Source organism: Pollicipes pollicipes, unplaced genomic scaffold (assembly GCF_011947565.3).
Source record: "Pollicipes pollicipes isolate AB1234 unplaced genomic scaffold, Ppol_2.1 Scaffold_4881;HRSCAF=5763_pilon_pilon_pilon, whole genome shotgun sequence".
Classification (NCBI taxonomy): domain Eukaryota; kingdom Metazoa; phylum Arthropoda; class Thecostraca; order Pollicipedomorpha; family Pollicipedidae; genus Pollicipes; species Pollicipes pollicipes.
In genome coordinates, this window is record NW_023596576.1 from 21,255,050 (window position 1) to 21,272,241 (window position 17,192).

The following is a 17,192-nucleotide window of genomic DNA, read 5'->3' on the forward strand; positions in this document are numbered from 1 at the left end:
GAGAGAGAGAGATGCATATATATATATATATATATATATATATATATATATATATATATATGCATCTCTCTCTCTCTCTCTCTCTTATATATATATATATATATATATATATATATATATATATATATATATACACAAATACAAATTATATACGTGTACACATAGAACATACAGAACATAACAGAACACAGACAACAGAACGGTCAAAGCGGGGAAGAACGACTGCCAGAAGACCCTCGTCATTGTCCCAAAGATATTACTAACCCGTCAGGCGAACCAGCGGCATTGTTTGGGTGAAAAGAACCGATATGTCGTTCTAGGTGAACAAGAGACGCTTATATTTGTTTGGGTGAAGACCAAACGAGAGCGGACGAGGCGGTCCACGCCCACCAGACCGGAGAGCGCAAGTCCGAGCAACACGGCCCCGTTCTCCATCCCACCAATAGCTCCCGGGCCGGCTCACGTTTGCGCCCCCTGCGCTCCAGTACGCGCCCCACCTGAGCACAGCGGCGAAGAGACGCGACTCGCGGATGCGCAGCGTGTTGCGCTCCAGGACAGCGCACAGCGTAGCCTTGTCCACGTCCACGAAGCCGTCGGCGGCCAGCGCCACCGACGTGCTGTTGTCGATGGTGTCCAGGCAGAGGGCGGCCAGCTCCGGCTCGTCGAACAGGCGCGCCTGCCGGCACCGGCCACGGCGTCAGCAGCTGGAGTCACCGGCTCCGGCCACGACGTCAGCAGCTGGAGCCAACGGCTCCGGCCACGGCGTCAGCAGCTGGAGTCACCGGCTCCGGCCGGCTCCGGCCATGGCGTTAGCAGCTGGAGTCACCGGCTCCGGCCACGGCGCCAGCAGCTGGAGCCACCGGGTCCGGCCAGGTGTCCAAAGCGGGACCCGGCCAGCAATGCCCTCGCTTCCGCGCACTACGTGCTCCGTCCCAATGACACGTATGAGATGTCCATACGTGTGAGTTCTGCGCGCATTTAATAAGACTGTAACACCATATTGCGCGTCTTTTGGCTTTTCACGGCTGGAGAACTCCGTGAGGGAATGCATCTCGATCTATCCAGTCATCGAAATGTTACAACATTCTAGTCGTCTCTAAGGGGCAGTGTCAGCGCGCGTGCCGCCTGTTGTTACATATCGATGAGGACTTTTATTGCACCTGGAGCTACACAAATCGGTGCGGCCTGAGGTGCCACGGACGGCGGCTAGGGTAGCACCCGGGCCGCTAGACACCGCTACACACAGACGAGCCGCCAGACACCGCTACACACAGCTGAGCCGCCAGACACCGCTACATACAGACGAGCCGCCAGACACCGCTACACTACAGACGGGCCGCCGGACCCCGCTACACAAAGACGAGCCTCCAGACACCGCTACACACAGATGGACCACTGGACTGCGCTACACACGGTCAGGCCACCAGACTGCGCTACATACAGACGAGCCTCCAGACACCGCTACACACAGACGAGCTTCCAGACACCGCTACACACAGTCGGGCCTCCCGACCCCGCTACACACAGACGAGCCTCCACACACCGCTACACAAAGACGAGCCGCCGGGCCCCGCTGTACAAAGACGAGCCGCCGGACCCCGCTACACGCAACGACGAGCCGCCAACACCGCTACACAAGACGAGCCCCGGGCCCCGCTGTACAAAGACGAGCCGCCGGACCCCGCTACACACAGACGAGCCGCCGACCCCTACACAAAGACGAGCCGCCGGGCCCCGCTACACAGACGAGCCGCCGGACCCCGCTGTACAACGACGAGCCGCGACCCAGCTACACACAGACGAGCCGCCGGGCCCGCGGTACAAAGACGAGCCGCGGACCCGTTACACACAGACGAGCTCCAGACACCGCTACACAAAGACGAGCCGCCGGGCCCCGCTGTACAAAGACGAGCCGCCGGACCCCGCTACACACAGACGAGCCTCCAGACACCGCTACACAAAGACGAGCCGCCGGGCCCCGCTGTACAAAGACGAGCCGCCGGACCCCGCTACACACAGACGAGCCGCCGGGCCCCGCTGTACAAAGACGAGCCGCCGGACCCCGCTACACCGCTAACTAGTCGCGTCTTTGCTCCAAAAGTTTGTTCAAAACACAACCATTCGAATTGATTCGCAACCATGACCACTGCTCCGCGCATTCATCGCCCATCCCTTTACAATGTTTTTTAATTACCAAATGCAAAATGGTAGCTAACTAAGGGAATTTCGCCATTACATGACGTATCTTGAGTTAAAACATAAAGATGTGTCGAACACTGTCCTTTTTCGGTAGGTTCTACTCTACGACCAGCTTCATGTCCTTCGTGCATGAAGACTGCTTTTCTGACAAATCCTGACTCTCTTCACCTGTGCCCAGCCTCGCTCAGTAGCTCAGAACGTGATGATGGCGGGTGGACGTCCAAGCGGCGTTATTGCTTAACTGGAGCCAAGAACCGTCTAGCGCTTCCGCAGTCCAAACAAACATGCGGATGAGGTACCTGTTTTTGTCCGCACAGATGTCGCACCGGCTTGAGCCTTCAGTGCACTGGTGGCTTATGATTTTCAGGTATCTGAAATACAGCCTGACGTTTTCCGCGAAGTTCATGGGACATAATTTCCTTAAATTTTCATCATCTTTTATCGTGCATTTTCCTTTCAAAGTTTCGTTTGGAGCTTAGTAAACAAAAACCAACGGTTCTGACAGCCATGTCACCAAATAGCGGCGCCACACATTGCCGACTGGGGCGGCGTGTACCACCACGCAGGGTGGCACACCACGCACGGGGGTCACCAAATAGCAACCTCGCACATTCCTGACTGGGGCGGCGTGTACCACCACACAGAGAATAGCACGTGCGGTCACCAAACAGCAACCTCGCACATTTCCGACTGGGGCGGCGTGTACCACCACGCAGGGAACAGCATGACCCGAAACCAGGAATGCATTCAATACAAAGTTAAATTCGCCCGTTGCAATAACGCCGAGGTGGCCAGGTGGTCTACAGCCCACGGCCAGTTACGGCATTTAATCGTAGAGTACAAAATAAAGAGGAAATTCTGCAGAGTTCAGGTTTCGCAAGCGGCAGGGACAGGTAGGCATGCATAAATGTATATGGCACACATATACACAATTCTGTCTTAACATATTCAAACAAGTAACGCTAATCCAAAGCAATGCTACCATTACTAACACTGGACACGCACACTTCTGAGCAGTATCACACCACGTGCAGTAGATAAGTTGCAGTCATAGAGGAAATACCAGCCACCTCAATTCTGATGAGTCAACACACAGAACCGCAGCGATCCACGCTTGCGGTGTACGAAGTTGCACGGTCGCTGTCAGGTTAAAATTATCTAAATGCATATGCATAACTTCCCGCTACTAACAGTTCAAGATACCTTGGCCCCACGGCTGAATTGACTCTCATCACATTCCACGAACAGCTAACCCTGCAGCTGTAGTTGCAACGACCCGACGTCATGGACAGGGCGCTTTACGTGCGTTTACAAATCCATGTTTGGCGCCGGGTCATATTTCACACGCGCCTCGGGACATTCCAACACGTTGTTCATGTTATACCAAGGGCCATTCCGACCCGTGGCGGGTTGGGATGCCGTCGAGGCTTAAGGAGCGAGAGGCGTTGACTTTCACACTTTTGATTGGAGCTCGGCATAAGACGACCGACGGAAGACGAGCGTGCCACACCGCTGGCGGGTGACAGCGAACGACGGCGAACTCTCCTGGTCCGTTCGGTGCCTTTTTCCGTCACTGTCCTCCGATTCATCCGCACAGCTGTAGCCTTGACACGGTCTCTATCGTAGGAGAGTAGGCTGGGCCTTGCAGTGCTGTAGTATCTTGATTCCCGGTGTGGCGACCAAAGACAAGGCCCACAAGTGACGGCATTTCGGTGGTCCGGGGTTTCGCTAGGGAAGCTGTATTAACATAGGACAATTTGCTGTTTATTATGGCAAATAAGTAAAGCTTTCAAAGCGCATGAATTAATTCCTTTACTGGCGCGACAAGCCAAAGTGGCACAATATTAAGTACACATCGCCCAAAATATGCCAACGAAGAACAATTTTACACCATGCAATAAACCCTGACTACTGGTAGTCCGGCGACTGGCCGTTAAAAACCCCGCGGCGCGGGCTTTAACGACAAACAGCGATCACAGTGCCGTGCCTCGTACTTCAATAATTTATATTCGTAATTTATTAAAACAACACGCAAAGCTACCATTCATTACCCGTTGAGCGCATACCGCAGCTCACTAATGTCCGGAAATTACGTCCGGGAAAATGTCTGATGACGAAAACAAGTACGCCTGCCCCGGCGCTGATAACTGCGTGCCCCCGGAGCAGTGGCACACAGCCCCCGCTTGTTCTGTATCTGACGTCACCACATGGGCAACATTCGTGCTGGATTTCCGGAAGGATCGCGCAATCAAAAGACAGAAATCAGCTTACAACGGCATAAGTTAGGGCGAGCTGGGCTAATTACGGTAAGCCGAAACGAATAACGAGCAAATCGACGTTCGCAAGGGTATGACCCCATCATGATAAATTTCTAGTGCAACAGGTGTATTGCAACGCGTGCTATGAATAATTTGCTAAGCCATTAAGGATGTCATTACTAGCTTTTACGTGGCATTAAGCACTTCTGTAGCGGATGTCAGCAGTTTTGCCTGCGTATGCTAACAGCAATGGATCCTTCGTCGGTACCTGCCATTGCCTCCAATTGATTCTCTTTTAGAGGCGTGACACCTTGAAATGCAGACTTCCGCTACAACACAAACGTTTTCAGACATTTGCTCTGAGCTGTTTAGTTTTTGTTCTACACTCATGCAATAGTTCCACCGTGCAATACACTTTACACAGCTTTTGGTATCGGTAACTGGTGTTGTTACGATACGCGGCACTCTGGTTTCAAACGCTTCTGCCTTGGAGCTTGATTGACACGCCGTCGGTGTGACTGCAGTCGCGGCTTCTTAATGAATGTTTGATGCACTGAAGGCCTGTCGGGTGGAAAGGCTCGCATTCGGCGCCTCTTCCAATGCCTGGCTCCGTATATCACCTGTATCCTTCACGGCTGACATTCTTCATTGGAGCCTTGCGACATGACAAATATAGCTGATGGTGAACTATCCAATCGATTTAGCCACGTGCAGAAACGAATTTCCGCCCATAGTTAGCCCCTATGGTAACCTCATGTCCTCAACTACACGGCATGTAAGGGCATGGGTGTATCAAGCCTGCATGTTATGGTCCACTTGTAGGGAAGGCAGGCTACCGCGCCACACACCGTTCCTTCCGGCCAGTACAGAGCCGCACGGCGCCACCTGACGTGCCGTTCCGCTAGCTTACCTGCGTCAGCAGCATGAAGGCGTTGTCCGGACTAAGGTTGCGCTGCAGGAAGTCCACGCAGGTGCGCTCCACCGCCGGCACCGCGTACTTCTTGGCCGTGTAGAGGACAGTCATGACGGTCTCCGGGCCGATCACCACCTCGTCCGTGTACAGGAAGCGCAGCAGCGAGAGAAAGGCTTGTGGCTCCACGTCGGGCACCTGGATCAACTCCTCCTGAGGGGGGGGGGGGGGGGGAGGGACTGACGGTCAGTTGACACCAGCTGATGGGATGTGAGTTGACACCAGCCTCGCCACGCGTGTCGCAGAGGACAGAATCGGACACCTGTCCACCGGACCACACGTCATGCTTCATACGACACACACATCTCTCCAAGCAAGTGGCAGGTGACAAGGCAAACTCTCCTGTTTACCGAAGGTGATTCGCCGGACAACACAAATCTCACCACGCAGGGGTCCAGAGTCAGAACAAACTCACTGCAACGTCCACATGTGACGTCACAGGCAATATGTAAATCACCACGTGAAGGTCACTTGCTTGGACAGGATAGCCCCCCCCCCCCCCGCGGCGTAGAGCTGACGCATTTTACCACGCGCGTATGCCATGAAATTCCTTCGCTGGCAATAGCAGGTGCCGCTGCCGCCGTCCACACGACGCGCCTTACGTCAAGCGAAATTCGAGGCCGTGCACCGCTCATGCCGCTCCACATCCATCCGATTAAATGAAAAATAAACGACCGTTGCCGCATGCGACCGCCAGCACCGGCGCGCTATTCGCAGACGCGTGACCCGCACGCACAGGAGCTCCGCTCGATACTGACTCCATTCCTCACGGCCGGCAATGCGCGGCGGCGGCCGGCAGCCGCCCACTCACGTCCGAGGAGAGCGAGCTGTTGAACATGGCGTCGAACACGGCGCTGCCGATGCTGAGCACGAACTTGTGGGCGGGCACCACCTGGCGGTCCGTGTCGCGGCCCACCACAAACCGCACGTCGCTCATGGCCGCGTTGTTGAAGAGGTACGCGATCCTCTCCACCACCGTCGACTTGCTGGCCTGGCGACGGCGACGGTGGCAACGTCACGAGGACGGTCACAGGAATAACCACGTCAGCTGCGTTTACGTACATCCTCTGGCCCATGCCTCTAACCGCAATGAGTAGCAGAGCATGATGCGGACAAACAGCGAAGAATGCAATTTTGGTGCAGTGGTTGCTATACAAAACATCATGGCGTTAACGCACATCCCTCCGGTTTTCTGGAGGACACTCCAAAAATTTTGAGTACATCATGGGGAAGTCTGACTTCCTACCATCTCAGGTCCCTGCCCTATGACCTCGTCCACAAAGCCCTGCACGGCGGAACTGTGGGGAACACAGTTTGATTTCGTTTGACCAAACGGACGGGTCAAGCATACAGTATGCTGACAATGCCTGCAGTAAAGGTTGGGATCACGTGCGATTCTACAGCTTCATTACAGCTTCATTACAGCTTCATTTCCGAATTTCGCTCTAGCGCGTAGGGCATGAAATGACAAGGAGGATCGCATTGCCCCTATCCCCGAACAGCAAAAGTTGGCGAACATCGAGTGGCGGTGCAAGTTACCCTTACTTATACGAAACTATTCAAACGCGTGCGAAACTCCAGCCGATGGCCGGCCGGGCCTACCTGCCAGTTGTGGGGCACGACGTCACGTGCGCTGGCGCCGGCCGCCGGCGAGCCGGCAGTGTTGGCGGCCTCCTCGCCCACGCGCAGCCGAGAGCAGGCCTCGCTTAGCTGGGCACCGCTGTTGCGCGGAGGAGAGGCGCCGCCGCTGGCCATGGCTGGCGCGCCACTGCGGCGGCACGCGTCAGTTGTCACAGCGTCCTCCACATGGATACATAACACACAGATGGAATGATTGTCACAGCGTGCTCCACATCGGTACAGAACACACACAGCCGACATAACTGGACCAGCGTCCTCCACATCGGCACATCAGCACACAGCCAGAACGGTTGGACCAGTGTCCTCCACATGGGCATATCAGCACACAGCCGGAACAGTTGGAGCAGCGTCCTCCATATCCGCACATCAGCAAACAGCCGGAACAGTTGGACCAGTGTCCTCCACATCGGCACATCGGCACACAGCCCGAACAATTGAACTAACGTCTTCCACATGGGTATATCAGCACACAGCCGGAACAGTTGGACCAGTGTCCTCCACATCGGCACATCAGCACACAGCCGGAACAATTGAACCAGCGTCCTCCACATGGGCATATCAGCACACAGCCGGAACAGTTGGAGCAGCGTCCTCCATATCGGCACATCAGCACACAGCCGGAACAGTTGGACCAGTGTCCTCCACATCGGCACATCGGCACACAGCCCGAACAATTGAACCAGCGTCCTCCACATGGGCATATCAGCACACAGCCGGAACAGTTGGAGCAGCGTCCTCCACACCGGCACCTCAGCACTCAGCCGGGCACACCGCGCAGTGATTTCGCGCACAATGGGCTCGCTGATGGCTACGTATTATTGGAGGGGAGATAAAAGTGGATGGTGTGTAAAGGTGGAGTCAGCTGCGATCTTCAGGTGCACAAGCGTTAGTTATCCACGTGAGTTGAAGGGTCTTATTGCTGAGCATCTGCTCTGCTTCATGGCCAAACACGTCAGCTGAAAGGTCATACTGCCGAGCATTGGCTCTGCTTCATGGCCGAACACGTCAGGCTCCTACTGCTGTAAATTTCCTTCGTACGCCTTACAGTGACTGTGGTTCTTCCGTCGTCATGAGATTTTACGACGCACTCAAGTGCTGAGGGTACGTGATAACCGCGGTTCTTCCAAACACAAATGTTCGTGCGGTGCAGTAATTATGCCCTCACTCCGTGTAAGTGCGGAGTCGAATGCATTACCTTTATCCCCTTATATATCAAACTCATTCTAGTTTATCGCACTATCACGGGTCAAGCTAAAGGCAAAACCAAGCGTTAATTCCCCTTATCCTCCTCAATCTGGACATACAAAACTTATTCTAGTTTATCACACCATCATGGGTCAAGCTAAAGGTAAAACCGAGCGGTAAAACAGGGTAAGCAAAACACCACTGACGCTGTGTCCCAGAGTGTTACACATAGTATGTCGCGCTAAACACTTGGCAGGAAACAGTCTTCACCTGAAATATGTGACTTAAATGCAGCCTCCGCCAGCTTTTATCGGCATTCACCTCGGAGACAGGGATCACTACAGGCCGGGCTGCAGCGTTTGTAATGAGATTTCTCCCGCAAGGAGCGGCTACTTCGAATCGAAATTCTGAGCTACTCAGAATAATTTTGACAAAACAAGCATTACTGACCAAATCGTGCACGTCCGTTCTAAAAATAAGTGACGAGTACCCAAGGTTGGAATTACAACGTTGTGAACACAAAGGACTAGAAAGTTATGCCGTTTAAACAGGACACACCTGAACTGCAGGGAATTATCTTGTGAATAGTTACCTCAGTTCAAAACCCATACCAATGTGGAACAGTCTAACAAACAATTCCATCAACTGTTGTTTTTGCTTGTGCTCATACTTAATATTTATCAATAATCGACAATTTATTTGTCTCCTAATCGCTGGGATGCCTGAATCCTACTGACGCAGAGCCACTTGGCGCATCAAAAAAGGTCTTCAGCTCCTTTTTGGGATTACAAACCAGTGCCTCTTATTATCTCGAATGCTGATAACTCAGCAAAAGATCGCTGAACTCATGATGCAGATTCTCATTATTTCCATTTCAAGTTCTCCCCACGATTTCCGCGACACTAACGTTCCCCAGCTATAGGCACTTCAATCATAGGAATGCCAACTTTCTGAATAGGGCGTTCCGCCCGACTACTGGGGCGCGCTTCTCGTGCGAACGGGGCATTAAGTTTAAAGAGGTCCCGTTTTTCTGTCGCGAACCCAGTCGATATCACGCGGGACACCTTTTTCATTATGGGTTCAAAGTTCTCACGTTCAGCTACCGACCTTCCATATGGCAGGGGAACAGGCTAACATAGCATACATCAGCAGTAATGACAGTATTCGGCGAAGTAAGCTGCGCTTATGATGGCGAGTTAAAAGTCAAAAGTCACGAGCTCACGAGCACTTACGATTCGTTGCCAGAAGCGCAGTTTGAGACGCCGAATACAGCCAACGTAAATATAAATAAATGTTTTAAAACTTCGTTCAACCAATACCTTTTGTCATCCTGAAGGTTGATAACGCAGCAAAACAATTCTGACCTCATGATCTCTCATTATTTCCGCTTCAACTTCTGCCCATGATTCCTGCGACACTAACGTTCCCAGCGATAGGCACTTCAATCACAGGAATACCACTTTCCTGGAGAGGACGTCCCGCCCGACTCCTGGGACACGCTTATGGTGCGAACGGGACATAAGTCTGAGGGGATCCCGACTTTCCGTCGCGAGCTTAGTCGATACCGCACGAGAAGTATTTTCCATACAACGGGGCGCCTGGCATTACGGTTAGCGTTTATTAATATCCACGGGCACCGTATTACGTGGTCCGGCCTATTTTCTCCTTATGCGCCATCACAGGAGCTCATATAACGAAGAGAGCTCTTTTGTCAGTTCAGCTCGAGGTCAGGCGCCCGCTTCCCTCCGCGAGGCTGTCTCATTGTCAAAAGGGTGCCGTAGGCGGGGAAGGGGATGTCCCGCGTGCTGACAGTGGCGCATGCGAAGCCCTCTAGACCGGAGCGGCCCACATTGACGACGAGGCCGCCCAGTCGCCGTCGCAGCGTCCTCTCACAAGCACGGTGGCGTCATCTCCCTGCGAGTCTCTCTGCGAGGAGGTGGGAGCATGTCCTGCGCCTTTTCCGTATCAGTCCCCGGTGAGTCTTCAATTATCCCAATGAAAAGGACGGCAAAAGATAAGCCAATAGAGGCAAACACTTATGGCCTCGCTCGTACCACGGGAGCTCACGAATTCATTCGGAAGTCCGCCGTCAGTAGAGTCAGAATACGTGCGCGCACGTATTCTAATGGATTGTGCCGCCTTTGAGGCATATTAAAAAAGCCGTGCTGCAACATCAAGACTAGCTATGTTCAATAATAACAATATGGAATGTCATTCCAGCACCGACAAACCAACACAATACAGTAACCAAATAGGCTTGACTTATCTTTGCGGCAAAATCACGCGGTCTGCGTTCCGTAACAACATTATTATTTTCATCTTCTGCAGCCCCAGACCTTATTTCTGGAATGAGGGTCTTGATGCACACAAGACATTCGAGTGAGACATCCATTCATCGTTAAATGTTAAACAGGAAATCACTAAATTGTGACGGATAAAACGGACAGTGGTAATGACAAACGAGGGGGGAGGGTGCTGCGGGCGGATGATTACACATCTTCGTGAAAAACCATGGGTATGCTCGTTTTGGGGTGTTTCGGGCATTGATGTCAGATATCGGCAGCAAGAGCGAATGAAGACGTGCACAGTGCACGTAAGTGCACGTAACTCCCTAACGGACCTCAAAACTGTCTGACCCATATGTGTGCCAACAATCGACCGGAGAGCGGCTAATATCATCATCCACGAAACATCTCGAATACACGACCCTATGGCCTCAACCAAGAACCACAAGGCCATGCAGGCTACACTAACGTGTCACCCAGTTTGAGACTAATACCCCTCCCCCCCCCCAACAAAACGCGTTACCCTGACCTTTATTCGTTTTCCACAGAAATATACCAAATGGGTTTTTACGCTGACGCTCGCAAGTCCACTTTTATAACGCATGCAAACAATTACTCTCAAGGTCAATGGTCACGGTCAAACAAAACGCGGTACCCTTGCATTGATTCGTTTACCAAAACAATGCAACAAAATGGGTATCACGGTGGTGCTCGCGATGTCAATTTTGGTCGCATCGACAAAGGTGGTATTTCAAGGTCAAAGACCGACGTGACCCAAACGGCGGCATCCTGGTATTAATTCGCTTACTAAATAAACAAAACAGATGGGGAATCATCTTGATGTTTCTGGTGTCTTTTTTCATCACGCGTGCAAAAATTAACGTTCAAAGTTAGACATCAGTCACCAAAATCAACCACAATACCATACCAGTTATTCGTTTAGCAACAAAACAAAACAAAGATCGCGGCACAATAATGTTCATGATGTCAGCTTTCGTCGCACTTCACAAAACGTGGTACCCTGGTATCCATTTGTTTACTAAAGAAACAAATGGGGTATCGTAATGATCTTCGCGATGTCCGCTTTTGGCACACTTAGAAAAACTACACCTGGAGGTCACCGACAAAGATCACATAAAACTGTGCACTTTGGGATTTGTTCGTATCTTAAAAAAATACAACAAAATGGGTATCGTAGTGGTGCTCGTGATGTCCACTTTTGTGTTATGTAGACAAGGTCCAAGTTGCAATCAAAGCTGATATCACGAGCTTCAGTATGGCAAGATGTTTGTTGTATTTCCTTGCCAAACGAATCGCTGGCGGGGCATCGCGTTTGTGAAATTCGCCTTTGCTCGCGAAACATACTTTTCGGTGCAACGAAAGTGGACATCATGAGCATCACTATGGCACCCATTGTGTTCTATTTATTAAACAAACGAATAAATACCAGGATATTGAATTTTGTGTGACCTGGACCGTTGACCTTGGGCTAGCTTTTCCAAGTGTCACAATAGCAGACATCACGAGCGTCAGTCACACACAGTTTTTGTTGTATTTCTTTGACAAACAAATAAATGACAGGGTACCCCATTTTTGTGACCACATTCCATCGTGAAAGGTGCTTCTTCTGTTTGTGACAATGGCGGACATAATAGGCATACAGATGACTCGAACTTTACGTTATTCCTGTGGTAACGAATAAATCCCGGTTCCGTGTTTGCTGCGGCCTTGGCCTCTGACCTTCAAAGAAAGTGCTTACATGTGTGAGAAACGCAGACATTACGAGCATCAACATGAGTCTTTTTTTGTTGTGTTTATTTTGGTAAGGGAGTAAATGTTAAGCTTTGTTGTTTCACCTTAACTATGGAGCTTGATTTTGTATTTTTGTGGCGAAAAAGGACACCACAAGCGCCGGTGCGATGCTATTTTTTGCATTTCTTTGGTTACTAACTGAATGTTAGGGTGGCAAATGCTATATGACCTTGACCTTTGACCTTAGAAGTTGACTTTTCATAAGCAACGAGAGAGGATATCACGAGGATCAACAGACCTCTTTGTTGCAATATTTTCTTTAGCAAAGAAGTGTCAGGGCATCCCATTTAAGTGACCTTGACCTTTGATCTCGCGAGTAGCTTTTGTAGGTGTGACGAAAGTGAACACCACGAGAATATATGAAACCCAATACTTTGGATTTTTTAATTGACGAAGAAATGCCAGGGTACCTAAGTTTTCACTTTTCATTGACCCGTAGAGGTCAGACTTAGTGATTTAAAGAAGACGCCTGTAGATCCGCGAATAACTCAAGGGGTTTGACTTCAGGAGAAAACTGTTGGACATTTGAATTCAACGCCGAATTCGAATGTGAATATCCGACAGACATCTTGATTTCGTTATCTCAGGCAATTCCATTTCATATATGCTTGCTTGGAGCGGCTCACTCCAAGCGACCAAGGTATCCCTGATTACGCGACCACCCTACACTTTGCGCAGGCTGTTGACAGCTACAGGTATGAGCATGAACCTTAACAACCCATTATCAAAGCTTTGACACAGGATGTACACAAGTACAGGACTGTCTGGGATGCCTATTCAGTGCTTCTAAGCGTCACCTTTATCCGGCTGTTGTCAGTGATACCTATCCGGCCTTTTGCGGTTAACTTTCACTGCTACTGTGCCTTCAGGACATTCTTCACTTCCAGCATGTTGTTTTGTCACCTTCGGTGCAATTTCCATCGACTAAAGCCAGACAGCCAGAGCTAATTTCCGTTTTACACTTTGTCCACATACAGCACAAGGCGTTGCTCTGTGCAGGCTTATTGTGACAAATTCATGCTCCTAGAAGTCAGGTATTAGCCTTGCAATCTCGCCATAGTCGTTTTTCACCTGGAATGCATTACGAGCGTCCTCTTCTGCCCTTTATCAATGACATCATCAACTGACATGAGCTGATCCCAGTTTTAGCGGCCGGTAAATACAGAAAGTGACTGATACTAGTTTCAGCCCGCTCCAATGCCCACAGCGGAACCAGGAATGACAGCACCAACGGCCAGCAGAACTGGCCGTAGCCGTCGATGCCTGCCGGTGCCGGCGCAGTGGTGACGTTTGGAGTTTTATTGCGTGCCGATTACTGCGATCATTTTGCACAAACCGGGTTTGTTCGCGCGATGGCCTAAGGGCTAGGATAAAATCGGCTCAAATTTTCGGTAAAAAAGATAATGCAATCACCATTTAAGAAAAAGGCAGAATGGCATGTCCAGCCACGCTATTCATTCATGCTTCGATCTTTCATGACAGCCATGGAAGGTGAAATATTCCTTTAAAAACGCCATGAAAACATTTCCTCCGACGAGACGCATGCCTGTTTATCCGTCACCTGCATTCCGAGGTTGGGTAATGCGCGTCCCAAGACGGTTAGGGAGCCTTTAGTCCAAGCCTAATATCAGTGCGTTTTTTTTCTAAACTGTTATCCACAAGATAACAGCAATATGAAGATCACATTGGCCCCTTCAGCAGCAGTGATAACAGCAATACATATTACAGCTGGGGAAGACAGATAGCCCCGCCGTGGGACCCTCTGTCACCCAACATAGGCTGCGGCTTGTTCACAAGCACGGTCTCCCTTGAAATAGATTGGTTCGGAAACACAACCAAGGGCGCGGTCTCGCTACAGGTCACCGGAGCAGTCATCTGTTCACAGGCCCGTAGAAATCGGGAAAGTCGACCGTATACATGCTTGTTAACGGTGGGGGTCCTGGCAACACGCGATCGGTCGAAGTTGTACAGAACGTGATTATGGTTGTTCACCAAGAGCGTCACATATGTCAACCTTACTCAGTAAAAACTTTGTGCCATTTGCAGGTGATTTTCCTGTCAGGATTGGCAAGAATAGACTGAGACAGTCCCTGTCAGCCAGTTCTGATTTGCTTAAACCACCTGACATATTACCTCACAGGTGGAAACACTATCAGTATCTGGGAAAAACACCACCAAGCCAACACTGTTAAACAAATGGGGGTGAAGTGGAAATCAACAAGAGCAACATCAGATATTTGTTACCAGAAATTACTAAATGATGCATAGAATGCATTATTTTTCACATCAACACATACAAGTTGAAAGCCTGAAAACCATGCCACCTGACAGATAATTCACCACCTGCCACATTATAACGTAGCGAGACCAATCAATGCAGGTTCATAGTTTTTACAGCAGAGACCTGAAAACTATGCTGCCATGGTCAAAGCCTGACAAATGAAAGAACCAAAATAATGAGGTAATGGGACAGCCATGCACTTCACAAAAGCTGTCAGTCCATATCATCTGTGCTAACAATGTCAGGTACTCATGTCATAATGTAATCCTACTAAGTGATAATGTGAGAAAAGCATATGGTCTCATCTAGAACTGTACAACAGAAATGTGTGGCATCAAACTAATTTGCCTTCTTGAATTGCTACACCTAGGTTGACTGTGTTAATGCTGATCACACAGGCAGCAGTGCAGTACCACTATTCATTAAAAGACTGGGTCAAATTAAAATATAATTTTGGAAGTAGCTACCAGTCCCCAATAAAAGGGGAAACATTTTTGTGTGCATCACCTGTCATGGCCATTTGAATGATGTTTTACCTGGCATCCATGTTGAGTAAAAGAGCAGGGGCAAAATCATCTGTTGATTGAGTGGCACAACAGGAGTGATGGTTCAGGGTACAACAATGTGTTTAGCAGGTACACAACCCACATTCACCCGAGCAAACAATTCAGAATGCACTTGAAAAACAGATTGTGGACACTGGTATATCTATCCCTGGTTTCCATGCAGCAACACCTGTTTGATGTAGTCAAATTGCATTATGTCATATCCTGAAATTGCTGACAATGTGATAGTTCACCACAAAACTGTTACTATCATGCCAAAGAGGCCCTATGAACCTAATGCAACCCCACTTAATGCTGCACTTCACATCAGAGCTATTTTCATAGCAATATGGTGATATCCACATACCAAAATTACTCTCTCGACAGCACAACTATTTTTCCATCACTCCAGCCTTCACTTCAAACAAGACAAACATCACGAGACAAACATGACGTGCGATGGTGTCAAAAGGTATGGTGCCACCATAACTGAGGAAAAATGCATTATGTGGCCAGCGTGAGCAAAGGAACTAAGGACTGGGCAGGAGGCTGAGTACAAGCTTTATGGAAAGGTTCACACTGGCCATATGGGCAATGACTGGAAAGAAATAACATAAATGGTCATTGTGCTCTGAGCTTGAAAGGATTTTGTTTCATTGGAGTTGCCAGGCATCCTGATTATTGTACCTAGATAACACAGTACTGCTTTCCTTGTAAGTGTGATGTATATAAGTGCCTTCTTTTGTCTATATGCATAATGTTCCTCACAAATGCACTTAACAACTCACATATTCTGTGACTAGTCTCTGAACATGCTACATGCATAACAAGCGTTCGCTTAGACATTGCACATAAGCTGTCCAGCAGATAAAGCACAATGCTTCAACAATCATGCAATAGTTTCACAAGAAATGACAACATGTAAGTGTCACACCAGAAGTGCAAAAGGTGTGGCAAGACATTGCGTGCAATGCCGCGGATGCTGGGTGTAAATCTTAATGATTCCAAACCTGGCGAAGCACATCATACCATTATAAAATGATGTTTAATTGATGAGAATTTACTTACCAGAGCTGTGCAACTAAGTAGGTGATGTCCTTTGGCTCCAGTACGTTAGTGAGTGGGGAGTCCCCTAAGGCTGGAAGTATGCACATATTTTAACCAAATGTCCATGCATGCTGCACTTCAAAAGTGCTGATCAAAATTGGTCATAACCTCGCAATCGCCAACAGGGTCAAACACCCATTGACTCCCAAAAACGCGTTAAATAATATTTCAGCATAGTACAAGCTTACAACATTTAGCTGATTGCTTATAGTTATTATCACGTATCATATGCGTCAGAGGTGTATCGTACCAAATCTTTTAGATAATGGCCGCTATTTTGGCTTTTATAAATAACGGCGCGTAATGCACTTTACACTTCTCGTACACTTCAAATTCGCCTCCTCTTTTGAATGTGAATAATTAATGACCGATGAATGATCCCCTTTGTGCCCACTACCGGTTGGCCTTTGGCCGGCCGCCCGGCCGGTGAAGCAGCAGCACGCTGCACCCGAGCAAGGGCGAAACAATGCATAGAGCAAACGCCCATCACCAATAGGACACCTGAATAGAAGGCCAGAATGGAAAAAGTGCTCCCGCAATGGTAGGTTAACCAGTAGTGCAGGTAAGGGGCACAGAAGCGTGTGCCCCCCCCCCCCCCAACCCCCCACCTCCCTGGTAACCCACGATTAAGGGCCCAATTTGAAGGCCCGAAGGGCTCGACAGGCCGACTGGAGGTCGTGTGCAGGGTCCCCGGTCCGCAGGGCCGGCACTCCAATGTCTCCAATGCCAGCCAGAGACCCCTGCGCCCTGATCAGGGGACCACTGTGTCTATAATGGCCTACTCTATATATCGGTAAGATATCACCAGTAATGCACAATCGGTTCAATGTTGACATGGGCCTGAGTTCCCATTTCCCAAGCAGGGACAAAGCCGGTCGCAGTGGTTTACATTGGTCGGGGCCCCAGCGT

The 17,192-nt window shown here is 49.8% G+C and overlaps 1 protein-coding gene across 1 annotated transcript in view; it reads right to left on the minus strand.

Annotated features, from left to right (window-relative positions):
- Nucleotides 1-16,440, minus strand: part of LOC119101113 (BTB/POZ domain-containing protein 2) — a gene marked incomplete in the record, with an annotated part of 43,554 nt that extends 27,114 nt beyond the window's left edge. Inside the window, 5 exon segments of the mRNA XM_037224384.1 lie at nucleotides 498-676; nucleotides 5,368-5,580; nucleotides 6,239-6,418; nucleotides 7,030-7,195; nucleotides 16,245-16,440. Of these exon segments, the coding sequence (XP_037080279.1) occupies nucleotides 498-676; nucleotides 5,368-5,580; nucleotides 6,239-6,418; nucleotides 7,030-7,195; nucleotides 16,245-16,330 (824 nt within the window).
- Between the last annotated feature and the right edge of the window lie 752 nt (nucleotides 16,441-17,192).